Raw genomic sequence first — 24,130 nt, 5'->3', positions numbered from 1 at the left:
CGTGTTTCTGGTGGGCCGCACCAGCCTAACACCCCAAGGACACAGTAGATGAAGGCAGCCCTGACGTGACAGCGAATAGGACGGTGACAGTGAGGGCGTGCTGGCTCCTGTCCCCTCGCGAGGTTGGAGATGCCGGAAGCTCGGGAAACACCCTTACTTGTATTTCCCGGATCGTATCGCGTTCTTCTCCAGATGTTCACCCGTGTCCATCCGTTCATTGATTATCTCAGGATCTGCTTTTAACAAAATACAGACCTGCTGTCTTTCATCCCGGGGACCACGGCATGGAAATACCTTTGAGTGAGGGCATGCACGCGCGCACACACACACACATGTGCGCACACGAGCATTTTGTGTCATATACTTGAAGGAGGGGATATTTTAGGCAGTCATTCTTAATAGCGGACTATTACTAAAGTGATGATACTTATCTAAAAATTATTTTATTACTAAACCTTACATGAGTTTTTATATGCATTTATTAGTTAATTGAGAAGCTTTAAGAAGCTTTAAAAAACTTGTTTTGGTTGGCACCTTGTTTTGGTTGAAGCATTTTTATTTTGATTGAAGAAGTAACATGGAAGTAACACGCAGTTAGGACCGGACAGATTGCTTTCCTGTTCTGCCAAGCTCTCTAAGTAGCTCTATGGCCTTGAACAAAGGATTTACGCTTTCTAACGTTCAGTTTTCTAGTCTGGAAAAACGGGGATAATATCAGCTATCTCACCAGGATGTTGTGAGATATCGATGGGAAGCATGTCCTCTAGTGTTTGGCAACCATAGAGAATTATGGGAATGTAAGAGATTGCTAATTTGATTAGAGATAATTATAAATACTGGGAGGAACCCATGTGCTTTAATGGCAGATTGAGTTGGCTATACATCTACCGAAAGGTGTCATGTGCAGTGGTAGCTTATCTGAATTTTAAGCCTGCTGTTTTGGTAGGAAAAAAAAAAACCTCTCAATTTCTGCAAATGGGTGCCCCATTTACAAGACGTTGTTAAGTATCCCTACTAGGCCCTACGGCGGGAGCAAAGCCGTCGTCAGAGGCAGGCGCGTTCTGAGGCTATAGAGCCCGGTGGGTGTGAGGAGGTAAGCGGGTCAGGGACTCCAGGGTTTCAGTCTGAGCCCCGGGCAAGTTCGGGAATTTGGAGCTTGGCGCTGCTGTGACCAGGATGGGAGTCAGGTACGTGGCCTGTCAGGTGGACAGTATTTCCACCCAGGGACCCACCCCACCCCCAACACCCTTCCGAGACCCCGGTCTTCGTTAGGGCGGAGTTGTCTTGGTGTTTCCTCCCAGTCCTATTAAGTCGAAGTTTAAGAAGTGCATGGTTGGCACGCACTTCTCTTGGATGAAAACATACAGCTTTGTAGTGCTTTTTCAAGAGTGCGTGGTTGAATAGTAGCTAAGCCCCATTGCTACTGCCGAAAGACAGCAAAATGTCAAGGTGACACCAGCCAGAGGTGTGAACCTGCACAAGTCGTGTGTTGGGCCGAGCTGGCTAGAAACACACCCAGATGAAACCTATCGGGGTGGGATGGGCCGAAAGGCCCTGATGAGGAGAGGGAGCTGCAGGCACGCTGTCAAGTGTCTGATCTTCCCCAAAGTGTTTCTTGACACCTTGTCTGAGTGGCAGAACCCCCATGCCAAACACAGCAGCCCCAGCAGATAAACACAGAGCTCTCCTAGTCCACGAAATGGCATTTGACCAGACGAACCTGCCCGCAGCCAGCACAGGCCACGAGGCGGGCGCAGTCCTGGGGCCGGGCAGGCACGCCGCCTTCCTTTATCTGCCTTCCTCAGTTTGATTTACGCAGCGCTGCTTTCTGGGCGGTTATGTACACGTGTGTGCACCCGCTTGCCCTTCACCTGCCCTTCAGTGATTTTGTTACATGTGTATCACGGTTCTGCGAGTTACAGTGTCTCCAGCCTGGTGGGGACTCCGTCCTGGCAAAAGCAGATCTGAAACGGGCAGGGTGCCTGTAAGTGACATTTCTGTCATCCGCTCATGGCAGAAACAGTCTGAGCTGATTGTGCCAACTAATGATATCCCTGAAAGAGATTGGGTTGAAGAGAACAGGAATCTTTGTAAATAGTTAAACCCTCCTTGTCACCAGCAGTGACTTTAAGTAACAACCTGATCAATGAATTGCAGTAAAATGAAAAAAGGTCTAGTCCTCTATAGGTGCATCCTTTGGTCATTCTCATGACCCTTATACAGCCATAAACAAAAGGACATTTGTCTTGCGTTCCTCCATCAGCCAGGGCACGGATTTTAAAAAGAAGTGTACGGGGAAAATTACTAAGTCGGGTAAATACAAAAATTTAATAATTCTCCTCTTTTCAGTATGAAGTTTTTTCCCGCTTCCAAATTTAGAGTTTTTCATTAAGCGTGGTCTTCAACACAGCACACAGAGCAGCTCTGTTTTAGTTAGAGTACCTGCAAAAAATCATTTCCTCTATAAATCACTCGGACGATTAGAGCTACGGAAAAAAGCATGTGCTTTGCAGAGAAACAGTCTTTAATTGCCTGGACTGTCGCTTTGCGAGATAATGAGAAAGGGAAAAGGAAAGGGAGAAACGCGATTTTCAACTTCTGCACAGTTTTAATTTATGCATCCACTTAATACAACGAGATTGTTTTTAAGCATGAAGGTTACTGGTAATTTATTATTCACTTCTCTGCAGACCTGAGCCAGTCTTTATCAGTGTATTTGGAGCCTTGAGTTATAAGCACTTCCAGTTGGTATATTGTTCTAGACGTGAAAGGAGGTATTCACAGCGGCACTGCCCTGGCCAGTCAGGCGGATCTTTAAAAGGATTTTGACACGGATCTGCTTCCTGCATCTCCTCAGTTTCTCCCACCTTGATGTCAGGCTGGAGGGTGGGGATTTATTTCCCGGGCCTGGTGCCGTCCAGGACAGACCAGGTCGGCGTGGGAGAATTTCATGGCTTTTCCTTTATCCAGCAGCCTGGCCTCTGCCCGTGACTCATGTGTCTACTGGAGTCGTCTGATAGCAGAGCGTGAGCTGTACAGGCCCCGTGGGGGCTGCTCTCACCCTGCCCACGTGTGGGTGTGCAGACGAGGGTGGGGTGTGCAGGGCCGAGCCCGAGTGGGAGTCTCCTCCTGTCTCGGCCAGGAGATGCTGGCTTTCCAGCTTCTTTCAGAGCAGAGGCACCAGGCCAAACTCTTATTTCCTTTCTGTCCAGGGTCCACACTACAGCAGAAAGAAATATAAAAGATGAGAATAAATAATGCCAGAAGAAATAGTATATAAATACAAAAAATGTTTCAGTCTTAATACTAATCAAAAAATGAAAAGAAAAACATTTTTTAATCTATCAAATGGAATAATTTTTTAAAAAGTAAACTTTTAGGTCATTTTTTTCCCTCTATCCTTTTTTTTTTTTTTTTTTTTTTTTTTTTTTTTTTAGGGCCAGGCCCTAGGCCTATGGAGGTTCCCAGGCTAAGGGTCAAATCAGAGCTGTAGCTGCCTTCCTGCACCTGCGCCACAGCAACGCCAGATCCGAGCCGAGTCTGCGACCTATGGCACAGCTCACAATGCCGGACGGATCCTTAACCCACTGAGCGAGGCCAGGGGTCGAAGCTGCACCCTCATGTTTGCTAGTCTGGTTCATGGCCACTAAGCCACAGCAGGAACTCCGGAATAATCTTTTTAAAAGTAACCTTTTAGGTCATTTTCTCCATGATGTTTTATTTTTAGTTTACTGTTGAACGCAAGACTTAACATTAGGATCTTTTGAAATTGAATGTTGATTTGAATTCTACAACAATTTTGAAAACGCTTGTGGGGAGAGACTTCTGGGTAGACCAGTAAGTCGCTGGATGGAGGTGACCTCGTCCTCAGCTGTGACTTTGATCCTCCAGGCTCGTCGTCGTTGGCGAGCGGGAGGGCCTTGTGTTTGGTAGCAGAGCAGTGTCTGTGTGTGTGTGTGTGCGCGCGCGCACACACACACAGCTGGGCACCTGCTTGGGGGGCTGGGGGGTTACCTGCTTGGGGGGCTGTGCCTTCTCCGCTGGGCACAGTCGGTTCCTTGTTGAGTAGGGCTTGGTGAGTTGGCTCAAGGCGCGTGTGGGACAGTGTCCTTCCCGTTGGTCCTCCCGGGGGAAAGGGAATCCACCACCCAAGAGCTCGCTTCTCTGCAGGTGGTAGGTGGGCGGCCACTTTCGTGTCTGGACCTGGGTGGGTATGAGTTCAGGCACGGCTGTTGTAACCTCTGTGGCCACTGGGAGAAAGGGAAAACTTTCTTTGCTTCCCTTAGCTTTTTATAGATGTGAAATTTCAGCTCATTTTTATCCTGTATTCAAGATATGGTTCAGTTAATTCCCGGAATTGCTCTGAATTTTGTGGGTGTTTATCTGGAACATTCCATGAAAGGCGAAGCACGGAGATACCCAAGGATTGGCACTGCAGTCCCCAGGCACCGAAATCTGGCTGTTGTGGACCCGAGGCCATGGCCATGCTGCTTGGGCTCTGCACCCACGACATATGTGCGCCGCCACCCAAATCCACTTGCAGGTGACATGATACCGCTCTCCCAGGGGTGCACCTGTCTGCCCAGGTGCCCTCCTCCGGGTGCTGGAATGTCCTAAAGTTACGGGACCTCTCTGCATTTTGGGTCACTTGATGGAAACGGGAAGACTGTTTAATCCATAAAATAGCCCAGCATGGAAAAATGACCCATCAGTTTGGTTTAAAAATCAATCTGTTCTGGTCTTCTTCTTCCTCTGGGGTTTTGGCATGTTCTGGTAGGTCTCTGGTGACGAGGTGTTTTCCCAGGTGAGAGCAGTGGGAGACCTGGCCACCAGTCTCGGCTTCCTCTCTCGTGGGTGGTTCCAGGTGGGGCAGCTGACCTCGGGGGCCAGAGGGCTCCTTGCCTTTTAGGCGAGTTCCTGCAGGAGTCGGATCGAAAAGCTTTCTGCGTCTTGAAAGTGTTACGGCCGCGGTGCTGGCTTAAAACTGCACAGCGCTGGATGTGCAGTGGAGACCTTTACCCGCGCACGGAATGACCTGAGGAGCCAAGGTGGGCGCGTTAGCCTCCAAGAAAGACGTTTCCTCAGGCAGCCACGGCAGCCAGGCTGCAGTCGGTACCAGGTCAGTTGTGTTCCTGGCAAGTGACTTGGAAATTCCGTCCAGTGGCTGTGACATCTCAGTCCTCAGTCTGGGGGAGGCGTTTCTCCAACAGCCTGGCGCTTCTGGGGGGTGGAGGGGCCGCGGTCCTCGCGCTGCCCGGGTTCCCACATAGCGCAGCCGGCCTATCGCTTGGGAGGCCTGGCGAGGAAGTGGGCAGGAAGCCGGTGCCACTGCTGGTGCAGAATGTTCCAGCGCAACTGGAAAGTGTGAGAGCGGCCTGAGTGAGAAGAGCAAGACCTGTGGACAGGGTTGCGTCCTGGGCAGGCCTGTTTCACATCAGCTCCTGAGAAAACGCACTCCCTCCCCACACCTCCCGCCCTCTCACCTCTGCCTTTGCACTTTTTTTTTTTTTTTTAAACATTCTAGGCAACTGTGGTAGAATGCAAAACATTCTTTTTATGCCAAGAGACATTAAAACTGTGAAAAATGTAACGTCGTCTGCTTCAAAGCGACACCGCAGCAGCAAAAACACAGCGAAGGTGCACTTTGCCCGCTCTCGCACCTGCTGTGAGATCGTCGTTATTGTTGAAAGTGCTTTTTCTTGAGCTGTTTTCTCATGGACTGACTTAGAAGGCTGCTGATCCTTCTCGCTTTTCTGAGGGTCCCTGGACGGACCTGGCTCATCCTGGAGTGTGAGTAGCTCGGCTCTCTCACCCGACTTTCTTTGCACGTTGTATTTGTCACACGCCGCAGCTGGGCGTGTGTCTGAAGATCGGAGATCGAGGGGAAAGGGGATGTGCCAGACCACGTAAGCCCATAAACCAGAATATTTATGTCAAGACTCAGAGGAAGTTTGCTGGAGGTCTCAATGAACCACAAAATGTGTCCCCTGTCTATAGACCTGGCCTTGTCATGCTGCCTGAATTTATGGGTGATTTCCGCGTTCCTGTAGAAAACGCAGTCCTGGCAGCCCTGTCATTTTCAGGACCCATTGGGTGTCTCCAGTTCCAGCTTTAGGTCAAGCAATGGTAGTAATAAAGCCTGCTTTACTTTTTTTTCCCTAGAATATCTGGTAGGAACTTTGGAAGCTCAAAGGGCTATTTAAGTTTTTTCAACCGAGGAAACCAAAGAAAACCCAAATATTCCCAGCCAGTTCTGAGCACATGGATTTGCAGCGGCTGGAGCCTCCCGTTTTTAGGTTACGTCCGGACGGAGGGGACCTGCCTGGCCCGCAAGCCCAAGGGCCCTCAGGGGATTGGTTGCAGAATGTCTGTCCGCTCAGTTCATGGTGCAAGCGGGGCCGGGGACGTGTCCCGAGAACCGTGCTTTTGTGCCCGGTGGCCTCTGAATAGCTTGATTAGGTGACTCTAGTACTTCTTTCCCTCCAAGTGGCACATGAACTATTTCTCATGGACGCCTCCTCACACAGACCTTCTCAAAGTATTTTAAAAAACCAGTTGACAATCTCTGTGTCTAGTCAGACACATTCCTCTTGATGCAGAGATTAACTGCCTGATTTAGGAGGCACACAGATGACGTGCTTACTGTTTTAGGAAAAAAGGCACCCTCCTGTCATTTAAACGGAGTGTGGGGGCCTGTACCTGTGTTCAGAGGCGACAGCGGCCTGATAGCGGCCAGCAGCCCAGCCCACCTCGAAACGACCCAATCATTGGTGACTTTGCTGAGCCAGGGCCTGGAGGGCGCCCCCTTCTTCCTGTTTTCAGAGATGCCCACCCTCCCACGTCCCCCCCTTTGCAGCGGGACCTGTCAGAGCACCCCCGTCGGGTGCGCCCGGGGCACCGAGGCCTTCTGCTTGGCCGCCCGCGCCCGGGTGTCTCACACGCCCTCAAAGTGGCGGAGCCTAAGCCAGACCCAGCTCCCCGGGCCTCTCTTCGTCCGGGCGCGGGCGCGCCAGGCACCCCTTCCCGCGCCCTCGGGCCGGGAGACCTTGGTGGACCGTGGCGCCCCATCGGTGGGGCCTGTGCCCGTTGTGTCGCTGCCCGCGCTCCTGCCTTAGGTTCATGGAGCCGCTGATGGGCGCTTCTGGGACCCGCAGGCTGGCCCCCCACCCCCGGCCGCGATGGCCCTGACCCTGTCGCTTTTCCTTCTCTTCCAGGATGGCTCCTACCTGGCCGAGTTCCTGCTGGAGAAGGGCTATGAGGTGAGTGCCCCTCGGCCGTGCCGGCCTCCCGCTTCCTCTGCTGCCGTCCTTCTGTGCGTGTTTTCCACGGAAACGCTGATAACGAGTCTGAATCCGGGGAAGAATGAGCCTCTCGGCTTGTGGCTGTGCCAGCTCATTGTGTGTTTATCTGCCGCCCGCGCTGGTGGCCCCCGTTCCCAGTGTTTCCCTGCTTTGCACGCTTCCCACATTCTAGATAAGGCAGCGAGTAGGGGAGCGGAGAGCCAGACTGCTGTTAGGGTTGTTCATGCTGTCCTGGGTTACCTAGAAACGTCCTGCTCGCGGTGAAGTCGCAGAAATTGCGCGGAGCAGTAGGCACTGAGCTGATCTCGGCAAGCCTGAGTGAGACGTGGACACTCCGGTGTGTGCTTTTGGGTCGGTAGCCAGTACTTCGTGGAGGCTGGAGCTTCTGCATTGCTGCTCGTCCTTGTCCCCTTCCCCCGCCTTCTCCCCTTCCACACCTTCCGCTCTCGTGGGGAGAAACAAGGGTTTTCTGTGCCAACGTAGCTGAGTGAGCCCGTGTTGCCCTCTCGAAGAGCAGTTCTCAGATACGCACGTCGCTCTGAAAGTGGGTTCTGCCGAGCACAGACGCTTGTGCGGTGACCCATGTGTCCTGGCCTGATTTGGCAGTGTTTACACGAATAATTTTGGATGCTTATTCCAATGGCAGGTGCACTGGTTCCTGAAGGTGCACTGTGGGCAAACGGAGAAACACCAGCAAGGAATCTGACATCCGGGTGCCAACAGGACTTGAAGGAAAGCAACCGGGTTTCGCACTGTAACTTGTCATCTTTTCTGTGAACTTTGAGACTTGAAAAAGTAAGAGCCGAGGTGTAGACCTGCTGGGCCTTCTTGGCCTCTTCTGGCTGTTGGTGTGACCTACACAATCCAGGCTTTTCGGAAGGCGGTGGCATCAGACGTCCCTGTGCAGCATCCTTGCCTCCCAGAGAGAGCGCAGTGCTGATGAGTGTAAACCAGTGGTGGCAGTTCTCTGTGTTCTTGTCTGTAGTCCAGTCATCAGTCAGTCAGTCAATCAGTCAGCATTTCTCTGTTCTCTTGCCTAGTCCGACTCTGGGATTGAAGGTCAAACCAACTTTGTTCTGACATTGAGTGAACCTGAAATTGTCCTGTTTATCACTTAGATAAATGGGACTTGAAGTTTGTCAAAAATGTTCACATCTGTTTTAAGGTGTCAGTTTTCCAGAAATTCTGTTTTTGAACTGCTATTATTTAATAGCAGTTTTGATTAAGTTTATAGGGAATCAGATTTAGCTCATTTATCTTTTCACTTTGGTTTCCTAACTTATCCCCCCCTCCAAATCCTTATGAAAACAAACAAACAAAAAATCCTACCTACATCCTTTCTGTAAAGCAAAAGCCGCTAAGCTCAAATCCTTAACCAGATTATCCAGTTTGCACACATTCTGGCTTGTCTTTCCGTTTGGTTCACCTGTCTCAGAGGAGACAGGCTCCGCTTTCATGAGCTCTTAGAATAACACTTGCTGTCATGGATTAAGCAGTTGGCAGGTTTCTTTCTCCCTGTGCGCACATACCAAAGGTTGGGAGTGAGGGGAAATTAAAGCACACGTTTTTTTTTCCTTTTTCTGAAAAAAAGACCCCACACTCATGCTTAATGCTTTGGGTTATAAAGGTGACATTAAAGGCCTCTGTTATTCACTTGCTGTGACTTCGTGCAGTCGTCTCATTTTCATACTGGATCTCTCAATATCATTGAATAGTTTGGTCAGCCTTTTATATCAAATGTGTATTACCTGGCGTTTCTCTTCGTTTGAGTTGTTGGACGTGTCACTTATCCAAAAACCAGCAAGCAAGATAGAAAAATAGACTAAATCATATTATTACTTTTTTATTGTCAAAGCTAAATTACCTGCTTTTGGAGCATATAAATTCCTCTCTATCCAATGAAATAAAGTTCCACTGACGTCTGAGAAGTCTATATTTCAGAAATAACTTTGGTGGCAAACACCCGTTTTGATATGTATGAGTGTATAGGTAAAATTAGTTTTTATTAAAGAAAATTTATTACGTTTATAGGACAGTTCAGTTTTGTAATTAAGTAACAATTTGAAAAATTGTAGACCATGAAGTTGAATAAACTCTAAGTTTAATAGAAGTATTATTTTCTCTGCCTTTAAATTAAGTAATGGATATGCATGCCAAAATCTCAAGGTAGTGTTTTCCAGATTTTACTATTTGCCTTCCCAAATGTCAACCAAGTTTGCGATGTTCTCGTCTTAAAATATTTCCATGTTTGCAAAGTTTTCTTGCATTTAGTCCTTTTGGGAAATAATGTGGGTTTAGCTCTTTGGTAAAGCATCTGACCAACAGAATTATTAATTGTGGGCGTGCTGCACCCTTTGCAGGAGGCAGTTTCTATGCCATGTACAACGACCGTGACAGCTCTTTCTGTTTGAAAGAAAGTCTTATGTGCGGATAAGCTCCCTCCTGCATTTGGAATGCTTGAGTCATGCCAAGGATTAATTTTTGTTTGAAACAGACAGAAAGCAGTTGACTTAAAATATAGAAGTGTATTCAGCTGCAAATGAAATTACCCAACATTAGAAGGAGCACTTTTAAAATCTGTGAAGAAGTCAAACTGCCACCGGTAGTGCTGGGACTTGGGCAGCCGGTGACACAGGCTGGTTTAGCACTGGCCACACCGAAGCCACATCCCTGACACAGGAGTGACTGGGCCTGGATACTTTCTCCAAGGGTCAGACACAGGTCATCTTTTCTTAGAAACAGACAGGTGTGCGCTCTTGTCCCAGCAGCGCTCCCCTCGCACTTAGCGTGGTCGAAGGCAGAGATAAAAAGGTACAACCCCCCCCTCTCCATTTGGGTCTCCTTCACGTCGAATCTTGAGGAATGTCTTTCCCTGGCCCACGCCGTCCAGCTTCCCCAGCGCCCCACGTGGCGCCAGCACAGGGGCTGCTCTCCGACTCCGATGCACATGTATTTGAAGAGCAGGTGCGAGGTGCAGTGCTCCGAGGACCCTGGGGGCCGGTGGCCCAGGGCTCTCTCCTCATGCTCTGTGTTGAAGAGCGTCGGGGCCCAGGGACCGACTGACACGGCCTCTGTGGTCTGTCTTCAGTTGCAAACCGAAGAGAGAGTTTTGTCAGCAGTAGGCCTGTCAGTGTGTGTGCGTTTGCCAAAGGAGACATTTGAGTATCTACAGCTTGGCATTCGCTGTGCGTGTGTGTATAATTGAATCGCTTTGCTGTACAGCAGAAATGACCTCAACATTGTAAATCAGCTCTACTTACATAAAAATAATGTCTAGAGGTAGCATCATGTATCTTTTCACAAGGCTAAACATGAGCAGAATAGCCTCTGCGTTGCCGATTCATCTTCATCGGGTGTTTATCCTGTATTCCTCTTTCGCCCTTTTGTACACATGCAGGTCCACGGAATTGTACGTCGATCCAGTTCCTTCAATACCGGCCGGATCGAGCATCTGTACAAGAACCCGCAGGCTCACATCGAAGGAAGTAAGCCACTCTCTTTTGCTGCAGTCCCTGCGGGTACCCCCTGAACCATGCGAGGTGTTTTCCAGCGTGGCGTTTCTCAAAGCCACCAGCTGTGGTGAGGAGCTCACGAGCCGCCTGCCCTGAATGCTCTCTGCGCGCTCGGACAGCCCCTGCCGGCCTGCCCACGGGGCACAGTGGCCTCTTGGCCCAGCTCATGCGAGGGCACCTGTCAGGTGACGACGCTCAGGAGCCCGGAGGAGACGCGCCTTGGATCACCTTCTGCAGGTGTCCTGTCCCCTAAGGAAGGCCAGCGCCACTCCCACAAGCTCCTCTGCCTTTCACGTGTGGTCTGACAGAACTGCGCGGAGCAGGCTTTAATTTTTTGATTTGTAATCAAGATCACATAATCACGCTAAGCAATCTGCGCATTTATTGGATTTTTAAAACAGTTTGTGAAGACAGGTCCAAAAACCGATGGCAGTCAAAAATATATTGAACTGCCTTACGGGTGATTGTCAGTCTTTGCAGCGACGTGTCATTTTTGTGATAAGGTTGCTGTGCCAGGTGACCTCCGCCATTGCAGTGTTGCCTCACTTGACCCTCCCAGCAGTTGCTGAGGTCGTGAATGAGACAGTGTCTCAGACGGAAGCAGAGGCAGGTCGTGACTTGATCAAGGTCACACACCGTGTGAGAGGCAGACAGTGGAGACGGGTGTTAACTCCTCGTTCAGCCGGCCTCGCCCTCCTCGTCCTTCCACCGGGATGATTGGGCGGCTGTGTGCAGCTCAGGGCCCTGAATATTTGCGGTGCGGTGACGTGGACAGGTGGTGGCATCACCGGGAAGGTGGCCCAGCTGCCCCGAGCGAGGGCTTTCCACTTGGTACTGAGGTCGTTCAGTGCAGGCTCCTTGAACACGAGCCTCTGGTGCCGGTGTGGAAAGGAGCTGCCCCGGGTCTGGAGGTGGGCCTGTCGACGAGTAGGTAGTGCAGGAAAATAATGAAAATATCAAGTCAGCAAATCGCCCGCCTGCCCGGGTCGCCTTCTTCCACTCGTGGCATCGGTGTGAGGCTCTGCTTGGACCTAGAAGGAGCGAGTCGTCCTGCATGCGGCAGGTCAGGGATGGCCCGAGGGCTGCTGTTTGGAAGGACGCACATCCCCAGAGAGAAGCATGTGACAGCGCTGTCCTCGCCTCCCTCCAGAGGGTGTCCACTTGGCTTCCAGAGCCCCTTTGTCCCACTCGCACTCTTAGAGGTCTTAGGGCTGCCTGGGTGCCGTGGGACACGCTAATTGTGCAGTTGTGACCTTGGTTTTTTAAAAAAGGTCGCCTGTTTTTACCATCCTTTATAGACGTAGATAACACACGTGGCTGCCTTTCCACTCTTCGTTTTCTTTAGAGACGACGGCTTTGGTCTGCTGCTCCAGAACGCCTGGTTGTCAGGCTTTCAGAATGCATGTCTCAGTTTTGACAGGTTAGAAAATCGGGCACTTGTTGTTTCCTATCTGATGGTGTGTCTCTGAACCCTAAAGACATGAAGCTGCACTACGGCGACCTCACGGACAGCACCTGCCTCGTGAAAATCATCAACGAAGTGAAGCCGACCGAGATCTACAACCTCGGCGCCCAGAGCCACGTCAAGGTCAGCCTTCTGTGGGGGAGGGGTTGTCGGTTTGTTTGTTTTTAGGGTTGTACCTGCAGCATATGGAGGTTCCCAGGCTAGGGGTCAAATCAGCGCTGCAGCAGCTGGCCTACACCACCGCCACAGCCACGCGGGATCGGAGCCACGTCTGTCACCTGCACGGCAGCTCATGGCCATGCCGGATCCTTAACCCACTCAGTGGGGCCAGGGGTTGAACTCTCGTCCTCAGGGATGCTAGTCGGGTTCGTAACTGCTGAGCCACAACGGGAGCTCCAAGGTGAAGCCCTTTTCATCCTGAGGGCTTCTCTGGCTGTGTTCCCGAGTTCCGTATTGCACCTTCGTCTGTTGCTTCTGAAGGCAGTAGTGCAACCTCTGGTGCTGCTCCTCCAGTCTGACTGTCAGTGTGAGGCTGGTAGCCCTGCGTCCTGACAGAAATGCCGTATGTGTTAAAAAGCGTATTCTCTGTTACTGGACAAGGTGGTAAAATCTTCCTGCTCCCGTTAAAATCGCAGTACTTATTTATTTGAGGTTGATCGTATAGTCACAGACTCCACTTGGATCTGTTTTCTGCCATTTCAAGTCACTTTGTAAGTGAGATGTTTTGTGAAATGTTGGAAAATGTGAGTCGATAAAACTTCTATTGTACTGTTACTTTTTGGTAGTGATTCTATTCCTGGCTGAGAAAATACAATTTTTGAGCGCCAATGTGTTAAAATTAACGGAATTAACTTTTATGGTAAGTAGTAAGAATCATTGGAAGAGGGAACTCCTTTGAGCCTTTTGCCCCCTCAGAGTGACAGAGCTCATGTTGGCTTCCTCCTCTCTGTTCAGACTCTGGTGGTCTGTCTACGTCTCTTCCGTTTTTTTCTTTCTAGAATAAATCGCAGTAGACCTGAGGAGCCGGTGCTCTGGGTTCTAGGAGTCTGCTTCATTCATGTTTTTGCTGCTTCGTCCTGTGCTGCGTTACCTTAGTCTGAAGCCTGGGTGATAGGAGTTCTGTTTTCGGGCAGGGGAGTCGGTGAGGCTTAGAAATAAAAGCAAATACCGTCCACCCCCCAAAGGAGCAGAGCGTCTCTCCCCGTGTTTGCCTGTTTAATGAATGCATTCCGCCGTCTCGCTTCAGAGCATTCAGGGTGATTTGCCGCTTCTCTGACCCCCAGCCTTGGGTCGACGCTGTATGCCTTGTTTTGTGTGTCTGCCCGTCTAAGGGAGCAATTGTGAACGGGGTCGGGTGAACCAAGTGTCAATCACGGGGAGAAGCAGGGCAAGGCCCGTCCTGTAACCGACACCAAACTTAAAAGTTGAGCACAGGAGTTCCCGACATGGAACAGTGGAAACGAATCAGACTAGGAGCCAAGAGGACGCGGGTTCGATCCCTGGCCTCGCTCCGTGGGTTAAGGGGGGTTAAGGGTTCGGCATTGCCGGGAGCTGTGGTGTAGGCTTGCAGCTGCAGCTCCGATTAGACTCCTAGCCTGGGAACCTCCGTATGCCACGGAAGCGGCCCTAACAAGACCAAAAAACAAAGTTGAGCACCCGCCCTCACAGTGCGTTTCCCTCTGAGCTGTTAGCCTTGAGCGATGGCGCCGGCCGGCCGCCGGTGGTGATGCTTCTTACCTGTCTGCCGTCGGGGATGATGCCTTTCCCTCCCTCAGTCTCCGGTGATCCCGCTCTGTATCCAGGCTGACGCTGTGGGCTGGGGGAGGCGGCAGGTCTCAGGTTGGAGCAGAGCTGTTTTTCCATGTGCTTCTGAGTGTGTTTTCCATTGCAGAGGGCGTTTCATGCCCAGCACGCCTCGGGGGGCTCCCTCCTTCCTCCCGAGGGGCAGGGGCTGCCCCTCCACCCCTGGCTGAGGCGGTTAGTCGGTGCCCTTCCGCCCCGAGCTCCCCGGCTGCTGCTGTGGGTGTCTGCAGACAGCAGAGGAGGCTTAGGGGTGAACGCGCTCTTACTCACTTTCCTTTGGATTAAAGGGCTTCCTTTGTGACTCTACCTAGTTCGTCGTCTCTGGAGCTCTTAAGCTGGTGTGGTGGCAGAGGCAGGAAACTTGGTGAAGACTCGTTTATAGACGCCCCCCCTGTCGCTTCAGTGGGAAGTGAGTCGGTCTCCTTGCCCCTCGGTGTTTTGAGTCTTCAGAAAGCCCGAGACACTCTCCGTACTTGAAGCGGCCCTGGTCTGGCGGCTCTTCGGTGACGCAGAGAGCACAGGCGACGGACTTCACTCCCTCGCAGTGGCCGTGTGCGTGCAGCTTATCTGTTGTTAGTGTCTTTGGCTTGCGTCTCCTAGAGGCTGGTTCACTGGCAGAAATGATGCGTAATTGAATATGGATTTGGCTTGTGAGACAGCCGAGCCCTTCAGCAGGATTTGCGTGCATGGTGGGGCGGAGGCCTGGGGACTGCTGTGCAGGCTCTTGGCTGCGCAGGTGATTTGTGGCAAACGACAGAGGCTGGCACTGGTGTTGAGTCTTTAGAGACGGGGTGGGGGTGAAGGCTGGGGGTCAGGGGAGAACGTCGGTCCGAGATCGAGCCTGGCGTCCAGGAGGACACTCGGGGAGGATGTGCACAGACACCGTTAGCGGGAACAGGTGGTGAAATAGAGGCGATAAGACAGGAATGGGAGTCACGAGTGAGAAGACCTGGGACGTGTTTGTAGCGTAGGGTTGGTGGGAAGATGCGTGGTGAGGGTAGGTAGCAAGCTGGGCTGTTCGGGCAGCCTCTACATGGTTTTGGAGGTTTTTTATTCACCATTTTTTAAGCATTGAAGTATAGTTAATTTATAGGGTGTTCATTTTGGGGCACAGTAAATGATCCAGTTATATATACCCAGAGGCATGTATAAAATACATACACATACATGCATATAGATGTATTTTTTTAGGGCCGCACCTGCAGCACATGGAGGTTCCCAGGCCAGGGGTCGAATTAGAGCTGCAGCTCCCGGCCTCTGCCACAGCCACAGCAATGCGGGATCAGAGCCATGTCTGCGACCGGCACCACAGCTGTGGCAACGCCAGGTCCTTTGCCCACTGAGTGAGGCCAGGGATCAAACCCGTATCCTCATGATTACCAGTCTGGTTCGTTACCACTGAGCCACAATGGGAGCTCCGTAGATTGAGTGGATTCTGGTCTAGGAATTTCCTGGTGTGCGGACGAGGAGTGCCAGAGGTAAGCTCACTTTCACACCAGTGGCTGGGCCTTTCCCCAGACGCCTGGCAGGTGAGGCCCAGAGGGGCTGGAGCACTTCCATCCGGGGGCCACTGTGCGAGCGGCTCAGCTTTCCCGGCTCATCAGGGCGTGGGGTGCGCCTCGCACGCCTTCTCCCCGCAGTGCAGCCGCTGTGGTTGGGGTGAGGTCGTCCGGGTCCCTGCCTCTTCGGGACCAGAGAGCTTGGAGAGCTGAAGCTGTGCCTCCGCTCAGGAGCGCTGCGGACAGGAGACTGAGGAGGGTCTGGCGAGGGGTCCCCCTGCGGCTCTGCCGTGCAGAAGGCCTCTTCGGAGCAGCGTGTGGCCCGGGAGGAGGGCGCGGCCTGCGGAGGAAGAGGGTGAGTCCAGCCTGGCCAGAATGCCTTGGCATGTGCTCCGGTTCCTTCTGTGACCTCGTGTCAGACTGATTCTTAGTCACGGAAATACTGGGTGTGGGAGGGGCTGGGCCGATGGCAGCGGGCAGTGACGGACAGGGGCGGCTGGGGGACGTGGCTCTGGTCCCGGACACTCCAAGCCCTGGGCGTTGGGCTTCCGCCGTCTGTCTCTCCTCCTGGCAGCTCCTTCGGGGGTTAGGATGGAAAACACACACTTTGTTCCTTACGATTGATTTCTATTAATCAGCTTTGTAGGAGTTATTGTAATCACAGACAGTGTGTTTTTTTGTTTTTATGGCCGCACCGCGGAGTATGGAAGTTCCCGGGCCGGGGTTGAAACTGAGCCACAGTTGTGACCTAACTCCACCGCAGCTGCGGCACTGCTGGAGCCTTTAACCCACTGCGCTGGGCAGGGGCCGGGGTTCAAACCTGTGCTGTTGCTGTTGCTGCTGCTGCTGCTGCTGCTGCCACTGCTACCGCCACGCCCCAAGCCGCTGCAGTCGGGTTCTTAACCCACTGTGCCACAGGGGGAACGCCTCGTAGACAGTAGTTTTTAAGCAAAAGTTCTGACAGTGGAATGTTTGTAAATAGATAATTAAAATGCATTTCTTATTATTTGGGTTGGAGCTCTGTTGAATGAAGGTTCTAATCTTAGCACATGTTGTATTTAATTCTGAATCCATGACTTGCAGACTGGGCATTGTTTGTGTTGGCGTCTCTGTGTGCAGGATAAAGCCTGCTGTCCCTCTCACTTCCAGTTAATTTGATGTGGGCTATGGGATGCTAAAAGTAAGGAAAATAAAATAATAGGAAGTTGGTCTGGTTTCCTGTAGGAAACCAATGAAGATGAAATTGGTTCTTGGAATAAACCCACAGCAGTCTGGGAAATACTGACTGAGGACATTTTTCTGAATCATAAACAGAAAAATTATGACTCATGAAGTGTGGGTCATTGAGAGGCTGATTTGATCTTATGGAGGAGAAAGTGAGAGGTGCCTGAAGTGTCCTGGTTATTAAAAGTGGTTCAGCCGAGCCTGGTGACATCATCCCAGTGGGAACAAATTACCCAGAGTGCACGTGGTCCTGCCCGTTTGGATGGGGGGGTGGTTCCGGAGGCTGCTCTATTGTTCTTTTAAAATCTTTACTGTGTAAAGGAATAGGTTGTCAGCCGTTTCTGTCTCAGATTTCTTCTCTGTTCAGCATTCGTGACGGTCACGATTTTGCGTTTCTCCGCCACGCCTCACAGCGTCTTTGATCATCGTGCTTCGTGCTTGGCGTCCTGCTGCTGAACGAGGTTGTCCCGCGGGAGATCCAGTCCAGCATCACGATCCTTCCTCTCCCAGTGTCGTGGCGGAGTCGCCTTTACTGCTTTTAGTGAAAATTATCCAATCTGGAAGGAACTAACAGGAACTTAGAACTCATTTAAGTGAAGTCATCTGCTCAAAGTCACATGTTTGATTCCTGGTCAGTCCAGGATTGGAACTCAGATCCTTGCATTTGATCATTTATTTATTTATTTTTTGTCTTTCTGTCTCTTTAGACATGTGGAGGCACGCATCTCGAGGCATGTGGAGGTTCCCAGGCTAGGGGACGAATCGGAGCTGTAGCCACTGGCCTACCCCACAGCCACAGCTACGCGGGAGCCGAGCCGCGTCTGCGACCTACACAGCAGCTCGCGGCGACGCCGGATCCTTACCCCACGGAGCAAGGCCAGGGATCCAACCCGCCACCTCATGGTTCCGAGTCGGGTTCCTTAACCACTGCACCACGACGGGAACTCCTCGACCGTCTGCTTTTAAATGGCTGTCTCTGTTTGCGGCAGTTCTAACACAAGGCAGTGCTCGCTGTGCCTCCTTCCTTCTCCGCGTCGCCGCATTCCTCTCCGGCTTGGTCTTCTCTGCGTCTTCCGTGCAGCCGGAAGCCGATCTTCGCCCTCCGCTTTGAGCGTGTTGGCAGGCGCTTCTCGGTGCGTCTCCCTTTGACTGTGTCGTGGTTAAGTCAAAGGGCTCCGTCCGTGGTGGCAGTGGTGCTCTGACTCTTTATCCTGATGGTTTCCTTGTCAGCTCCCAGTAAGTCATCTGTATGGTTCGGTTTCACGACAGCCAGGAGGCAGGTGTGCCCAGCAGGTGACCTGGGGCCATGGGAGGGGGGGCAGCATTTCCTTGTCCAGCGGTGTGGGGCCAGTTAACAGGTCTGACCAGGGGGCACAAAGGGGCCGACTCGAAATTGTCCTCGGGTGGGACTTGCAGACCGGGAAGCCAGGCAGAAGCGGGGGTGATGGCGAGGTCCAGGCCATGCTGGTCCCTCACCCGTGGGGCCTGAGGGCTGCTGCCTGCGGGCCCGCACCTGCTCTGATGGTGGTACTGATTCCCAGACGTCCCCAGCCTCGTCCCCTTACCGCCTCATGGCCGCTTCTTCGCATGGCCCTCCTGTCGCCTGTGGGCAAAGTGGCTTTCCTGGGACCGGGCTGGCAAGTCACGGAGGGGGACCCTGGATCCCCCAGCAGGCAGACTGGGGACAAGTGGGCTGAGGTGGCTGTGAGCCAGCCTGCGTTGTCACCTGCCTGCGAGGGCCCTGCCTGTTGCCACCGCTGCTGTTGGGACGTCTGTGCAAGACCGTTTTCGTCGTTCAGATGCCTGTCGGTTCCAGACGTGACCTTGTTACGATGTATTCGAAGGAGGAAAGTGGTTTTGGAGCCTTTGGTTTTTATGAAAGGGCCGCGGGATTCTGAGAGGGATGAGCTCTTGGCCACAAGCCAGCGCAAGCCCCCGCTTCACAAAGTGCCGCCTGGAACCTGCATTTGGCCCAGATCCGGCCCTGCCGCACCGTCTTGTCGGTCTGCGGATCCGAGAAGCTGCGGTGTGGCAGCGGGGGTGTGTGTCGCTGACTCTGAGACACCAAGGCAGGGGCGTGGCTGATGCTGACGGCCCCATGTCACCCCCCCTGTCCCTGCCACCGCTTCACAGAGCACAGGAGCTATGAGTTAAAACCGTGTTTCCTTGCTCGGGAGGGAGGCGGTTATACCAAACCACAGGAGCGGTTGCATCGGGGAGGAGCCCGCAGTGCAAGCCCGCGAGGTGTCCCCGCGTGTCCTCGACGCCAGCGCAGGCCGAGGGCAGGCTCCGCACCGCGCTTGACACCGAGTGCCTCCCGTGCGGGCGTGTTTGCTAAAGGCTTCTACCGGAGACTAGCAGCGCTTTCCGCGGGGTCAGAGGAATTAATAGCTTGATAACTAGAAGGAGCACTTTGTTCCTCTGAGCGTGTGTTTCTTTATAGAGATGTTGCCAAGTCAGTTTACTGTCAGTTAACCCATTTTCTGAGACTTAAAAATAAATGCTTCTGTTTTAATACTGCAAAATTTCATCCACATTTTAGCATACACAATTATAACTCCATGTGGGGTCTCTGAGGACAACTTATTTTGCTTAGCAGATGTATAAATCGATACAGGCTTATGTATTTTATGGGTTTAAAATGAATTCTTATATTTTCATAAGTAATTCTTATATGTGCTCAGAGCAACATAAAATCCCTCTCGTGTGTTAGCAGACTATTAGCGTTGGACTTGTGAAGGTACCTCCTGGGCAGAAGGCTTTGCCTGGTGGAGGGCGAGTGTGACCTTGAGAACCTGCGCGTTTGCGCGGAGGCTGACATCCGCGTACGGCGGTGTGTCTGCTTCTGGAAGCGCCAGCTCCTCTCATGGGCAGAGGGTACGGGGGCAGACCAGTGGCCAGGGCGGCACAGACCTCTGTGCTCTGCCGAGGTGGCTGTTCTTGCTTTTGTTCCCCAGTCTCGTTTCTTTTCTTGTGGATCCTCCGGCCCGCCTGCCACCTGTGCCTTTCCCTGGGTTTTGCACGTTTGGTAATAAGCACTGTAGGTGGTTACAAGATGCAGTTGCAAAGGCTTTTTCATTTTCTGATTTAATGTTCGTGCTTGTGGTACGTGGACCCCACCGGTGTGCCTGTGGTTCCTGGGAAGATGCTTGGCCTCTTCATCTTACGTTCACGAGGGCAGAGGGGGACGGCTGGCTGAGAAAGGGTCCCTGGCTCAAATTCCGGCTCCACTTCTTCTTGGAAGCCTGTTCCGGATTGGAGCAATTGAATTCAAATCTAAAACCACTTAAAAGTCCTTTATAGTCCATTAAGAATTTATATGAGAGAGAAACACTCTATGAACCTTCTCCTCTCCCTGTTCAAACAGATTGTTCTGTTTTATTAGCTCTAGGTGGTATTGTAATTTTGATAACAGCTAATAATGTTTGGAATTTTTCTTATAATTAGTGGACCACACAAAGGTATGTTTGTTGGGCCCGGTTCTCTTAATTCGCTTTCAATAGTGACTTGTTTACGAAATAAAATCCAGAGTATTATTTCAGCTTTGCAACAGTTAAGCTAAAATTAATGCAAATGGCTAAACATGCATATCAATTTGTAGATATCTCTGTAAACACAAATAGTCAATGAATAGTAAGTCAGTGAAGCTACTATGAGTGAGGCTTTTTGTTTTGAACTTTTGATGACGAATGGAAAATTGGTTTTGGATCCCTGATTAGATTAGAACAAACAACTTACGTAAATTAAGACAGAGACAGAAATAATACTTTGTTTAATACAAGGTAATGTAGCTGTCTCTCTTCCCCACAATAAAAAAAAGTGTCAATTTAAGAATTTAAACTTAACTGTTCATTTAAAACGCCAAATAGAGTTTGGTATCCTTTTAGTACGAATGGAGTTTCTAGAATTCTCTTTGTTCAGATGGGATCCTTGAAGTTGGCCTGGTATGATAAAATGAAACCATTTCTATTGCAAAGAAATTTAATGTGTAGTAACTTTTTAATAAATTTCTACTGTAAATCATTAATTCTACTCTCAATCATTATTTCCACTGTAAATCATTAAGCAGTGCCAGTGGGAAATAAATTACCTGAAGCTTTTATTTAATTTCCATTTTTCAAAAATATCTGGCACCGAAGACAGCAGGCTTGTTATGTTACCCCTTCTAGTGATGTCACATGAAGTGTATGTTGTTTAGGGATGGTAACTAAGACATCATCCGTGACGAATTTGAATTTGCTTCATTTACAAGTTTTACGCAGAAGGGCTTGGTCTGGCTTGTCAAGCTTGTCCTTGTCCTTGGACGGACGGGTCCTCGGCAAGAGTGGAATTCTCAGAGGTGCGCTTGCTTTACAGGCGACAGCGCTGGTGCTCGTGCTTGAGGTGACAGGCATCGCCTTGGTGGCCGCTGTGTGGTCACCGCGGGGCGGCGGCAGGTCGACGGACGGGGCAGCCGTGCTTTTCCTTTTGTCTGATTTTCAGGGGAAACCCTCTTCCTGAGTCTCCTTCCCACGCCCAGCCTGCAGGTTTTATTGGCGCTGGTTACTTGCACAGTAAAAAGTCTTCGAGAGCTTGGCAGTGTTGACACAATAAACCTTTAAGGCGCATTCTGCAGGCTGGGACTCCCCTCGTTAGCCCCGACGGGAAATGTCGTCTCTGCCTTCGCTGTGTGGCTTGATGGCTGTGAAATGGTTCGTAGAGGAAAGCTCTGTTTTGTTTTTTGGGTTGTTTTGCTTAAGGGACTTGTGTGGCTCACCCCGGCGTCTCTCCCGGCTTTGTTGGTTGGTGTGACACGCGCATTTGTCAGACAGCTCAGAGCTGGCGCGGTCAGGTCAGCACCGGGGAGGCCCAGGGGCTCTCGAGGTCTGTGTTCCCCTGTCTCCGCCCGAAAGAAGCATTCGAGTGTTTGGCAGAGATCAGTGCGTTATTGGATCAGTATTTGCGTTATTGGTAGTTTAAATAATGTGAGTAGATACTTTTTTATCTTGTTTCTTTACATTTCCCTTATACCAAATGTTATGAAAGTGTCACTCCGTCCTACGGTGTGGCAGGATGTTTGGACTGCAGTCTCGTGGAATGAATTAATTTCACTGTAATTGGTTCAGTGACCGAATGGAAAAAACTGCTGGTTTTGGTGTATGTTAAATGAGGCATCCCGGGCCCTTTCAGTTTTGGAGGGTTGCTTCGCAGAGAGAGAAATAGGAGTTCCTGGCAAGCGGCTGTGTTTTCGAAGGGACGCAAACCACGGCAGCCGCCTCTCTGGTCGCCTGTGCCGAGGAGAGACGGGCCTGCTTGGGGCGCGGGCGGTTCCGGGCCGGGGAGGCGTGTTATGCGCCGTCGTGCACATAGGTGGCAGCAAAGCGCCGCAGACAGCGGAAGTCAGCCTCGCCGCTGCGGGCGCTGAGTGACAGCCGAGCCGGACTGCCATCGGCGTGGCTGCCCCGTGCTGCAGTTGAACGCAAAGTAGGAAAGAAAGCCACTATTGATAACACCAGAGTGTTCCCAGGACAGTGAAGAAGGCTGGGAGGAGCTGTAACACACTGAATTTCTGGACAGATCCCAGGTGGGAAGGCTTAATCTCTTAAGGTATGTCTCCCACCCCGAGAGAGGACAGGCGTCCGCCGAGATGATCCCCGCGTCCAAGGCGAGAGGCCACAGAGGGCCAGGGCGCAGGAGAGCGGGAAGCGGGGGAGAAACCGGACGCCCGCTGCCGAGGCACGTCATGGCCTGCTGCCTGCGGTGCCTCTGGCCGGCTCGGCTGCTCCTGACTTGAGCAAGTTTCAGAGGAAATATCCGTCCACGACCAGGCAGGCCTTCCATGGGAGCGCTTGCTCCCACATCAGCGTTTTAGAAAGTAGAACTGCAGCTGGAGCTGCTGTTCAGCACCCAAGCACAAGTGCCTGTCCTCCGCCTGCGCGTGCGGTTAGTGCGGCCCGCTCTGTCCCGAGCCTCCCGGTAGTGACATCATCCGTCTCCTCGGTGCCGGCCGTCAGAGCCATTAGTGGGTCATCCGCGTCTGCTGCCCAGGGCCGGCCCGCGGCTTCCCACCCGTGGCCGAGGTAGCTTTCGACTTGGAGCTTTGAATTTGGGGAAACACAGCCAGGAGGGTCCAATGCAGCACAGTGGTGTTTATTAGAAACGGGAGAGAGGAAGCAAGTTGTAAAAAAGCGGTCAGCCGCGAATCGGGCTCCTCACGCGCGAGCCGAGGCCCCTCGACACCTCCGAGGCCGGCGACCTGGCTCGGGACGCCGCGGCCGGGGGCTCGTCCTCCGCCCTGCCCTCCTGTGCCTGCGGCCCGCCGACCAAGGGCCGCGTCGCCGGCTGAGCGGAAGGTGTGTGTGTGGAACCACTTGCTCGGGCCCAGCGTCTGGCAAGTCTCTCGTGACAGCGACCTATTTTTTCACATCATTATTTTTTTAGTGAATGCGATATCTTAACAACCCCTTCCCTCCTTTCTGGGTTCAAAAAATAACACTTCACATGATTTATTTCCCCTGCTGCATGAGGGCCCGGCGGAGAGGGAAGGGATGTGGCTGCCGGGCCCCGTGGCCCCGGCCCCCCGGCCGCCGCTGCAGTGGCCGCGCTGCCTTTGCACGGAGCAGAAGACACACCCCGGCCGCTGGCTGCTTAGCAGGGATCGCGTGGTTGGGCTCCCCACAGTCTCTGCCCCCGTCGGCAGGGAAGGAAGATACACGCGTACACGTTTGCTCGTGCTCTCTGGCTTAAGCGAGCCCTTGTGTTAATGCCTTCAGTCCGTGCACACAGATGGGTCTCTGTTACTCGGTGTTCTCGTAGGCGGGTGCCAACGTACAGGGACCGAGAACAATGTGAGCTCATCCACATTTGAATTTGATCCTACACGTGTCACTATTTTTATAATTTTGTGGGCTTTCGATTTAATTAATTCAGTGGAATTTTTATAAGACAAACGTTTACCACCAAACGATTTTTAAAATCAAAGTCTGCATTGTTTGAATTAGTCACAGTTACCCATAAATTGCTTTATAACCCATTATCCGAAGAGCCAATGTATTTGTGGCAGATTTAGACACAAATGTGGGAGCTGTGTCCTCGGGTGACGTGTGCTGTCTGTAAACAGCTTTCTTCCAGAGGTGGTTCGGTCTTGCAGGTGTCTGTGTGCGTTCTCTCTCTTACATATTCGCTGCCTTTTCGGCCACGTGCTCTGTCACGATGGGGCAGCACCAGGGAGGTCCTTCACGCCCCCTCTTCTCTGAAGCAATTCCCCCAACGCAGGGACGACCCCACTTCCTCTTGACTGCGTGATTTCCGAGGGTCCTGTCAGGGTGGGCACATCTAACAGAAGAG

At 51.8% G+C, this 24,130-nt stretch overlaps 1 protein-coding gene across 5 annotated transcripts in view; it reads left to right on the top strand.

Moving 5' to 3' along the window:
* GMDS (GDP-mannose 4,6-dehydratase) overlaps nt 1-24,130 on the top strand; it is a 434,734-nt gene that overhangs the window by 79,841 nt on the left and 330,763 nt on the right. For 2 of the 5 annotated variants that reach the window (XR_014809429.1, XM_021099748.2), the window contains exons 2-4: nt 7,215-7,259; nt 10,699-10,786; nt 12,292-12,401. The exons of 1 other annotated variant lie outside the window; for it this stretch is intronic. Coding sequence is in view for 3 of the 4 variants with exons in the window: in XM_021099748.2 (XP_020955407.1) it covers nt 7,215-7,259; nt 10,699-10,786; nt 12,292-12,401 (243 nt within the window). In the remaining variant the exon portion in view is untranslated. Of the gene's footprint in view, nt 1-7,214; nt 7,260-10,698; nt 10,787-12,291; nt 12,402-21,364; nt 21,496-24,130 lie in introns of those variants that run through there. 2 more of the 5 variants (XM_021099749.2, XM_084967198.1) reach the window with 2 other exon arrangements.

Source organism: Sus scrofa, chromosome 7 (assembly GCF_054392235.1).
Source record: "Sus scrofa isolate SSC_HxYL_T2T_F1_AM1 chromosome 7, Sscrofa_HxYL_maternal_Yorkshire_Landrace_v2.0, whole genome shotgun sequence".
Classification (NCBI taxonomy): Eukaryota; Metazoa; Chordata; class Mammalia; order Artiodactyla; family Suidae; genus Sus; species Sus scrofa.
This window is presented reverse-complemented; position numbering and strand designations above follow the sequence as displayed.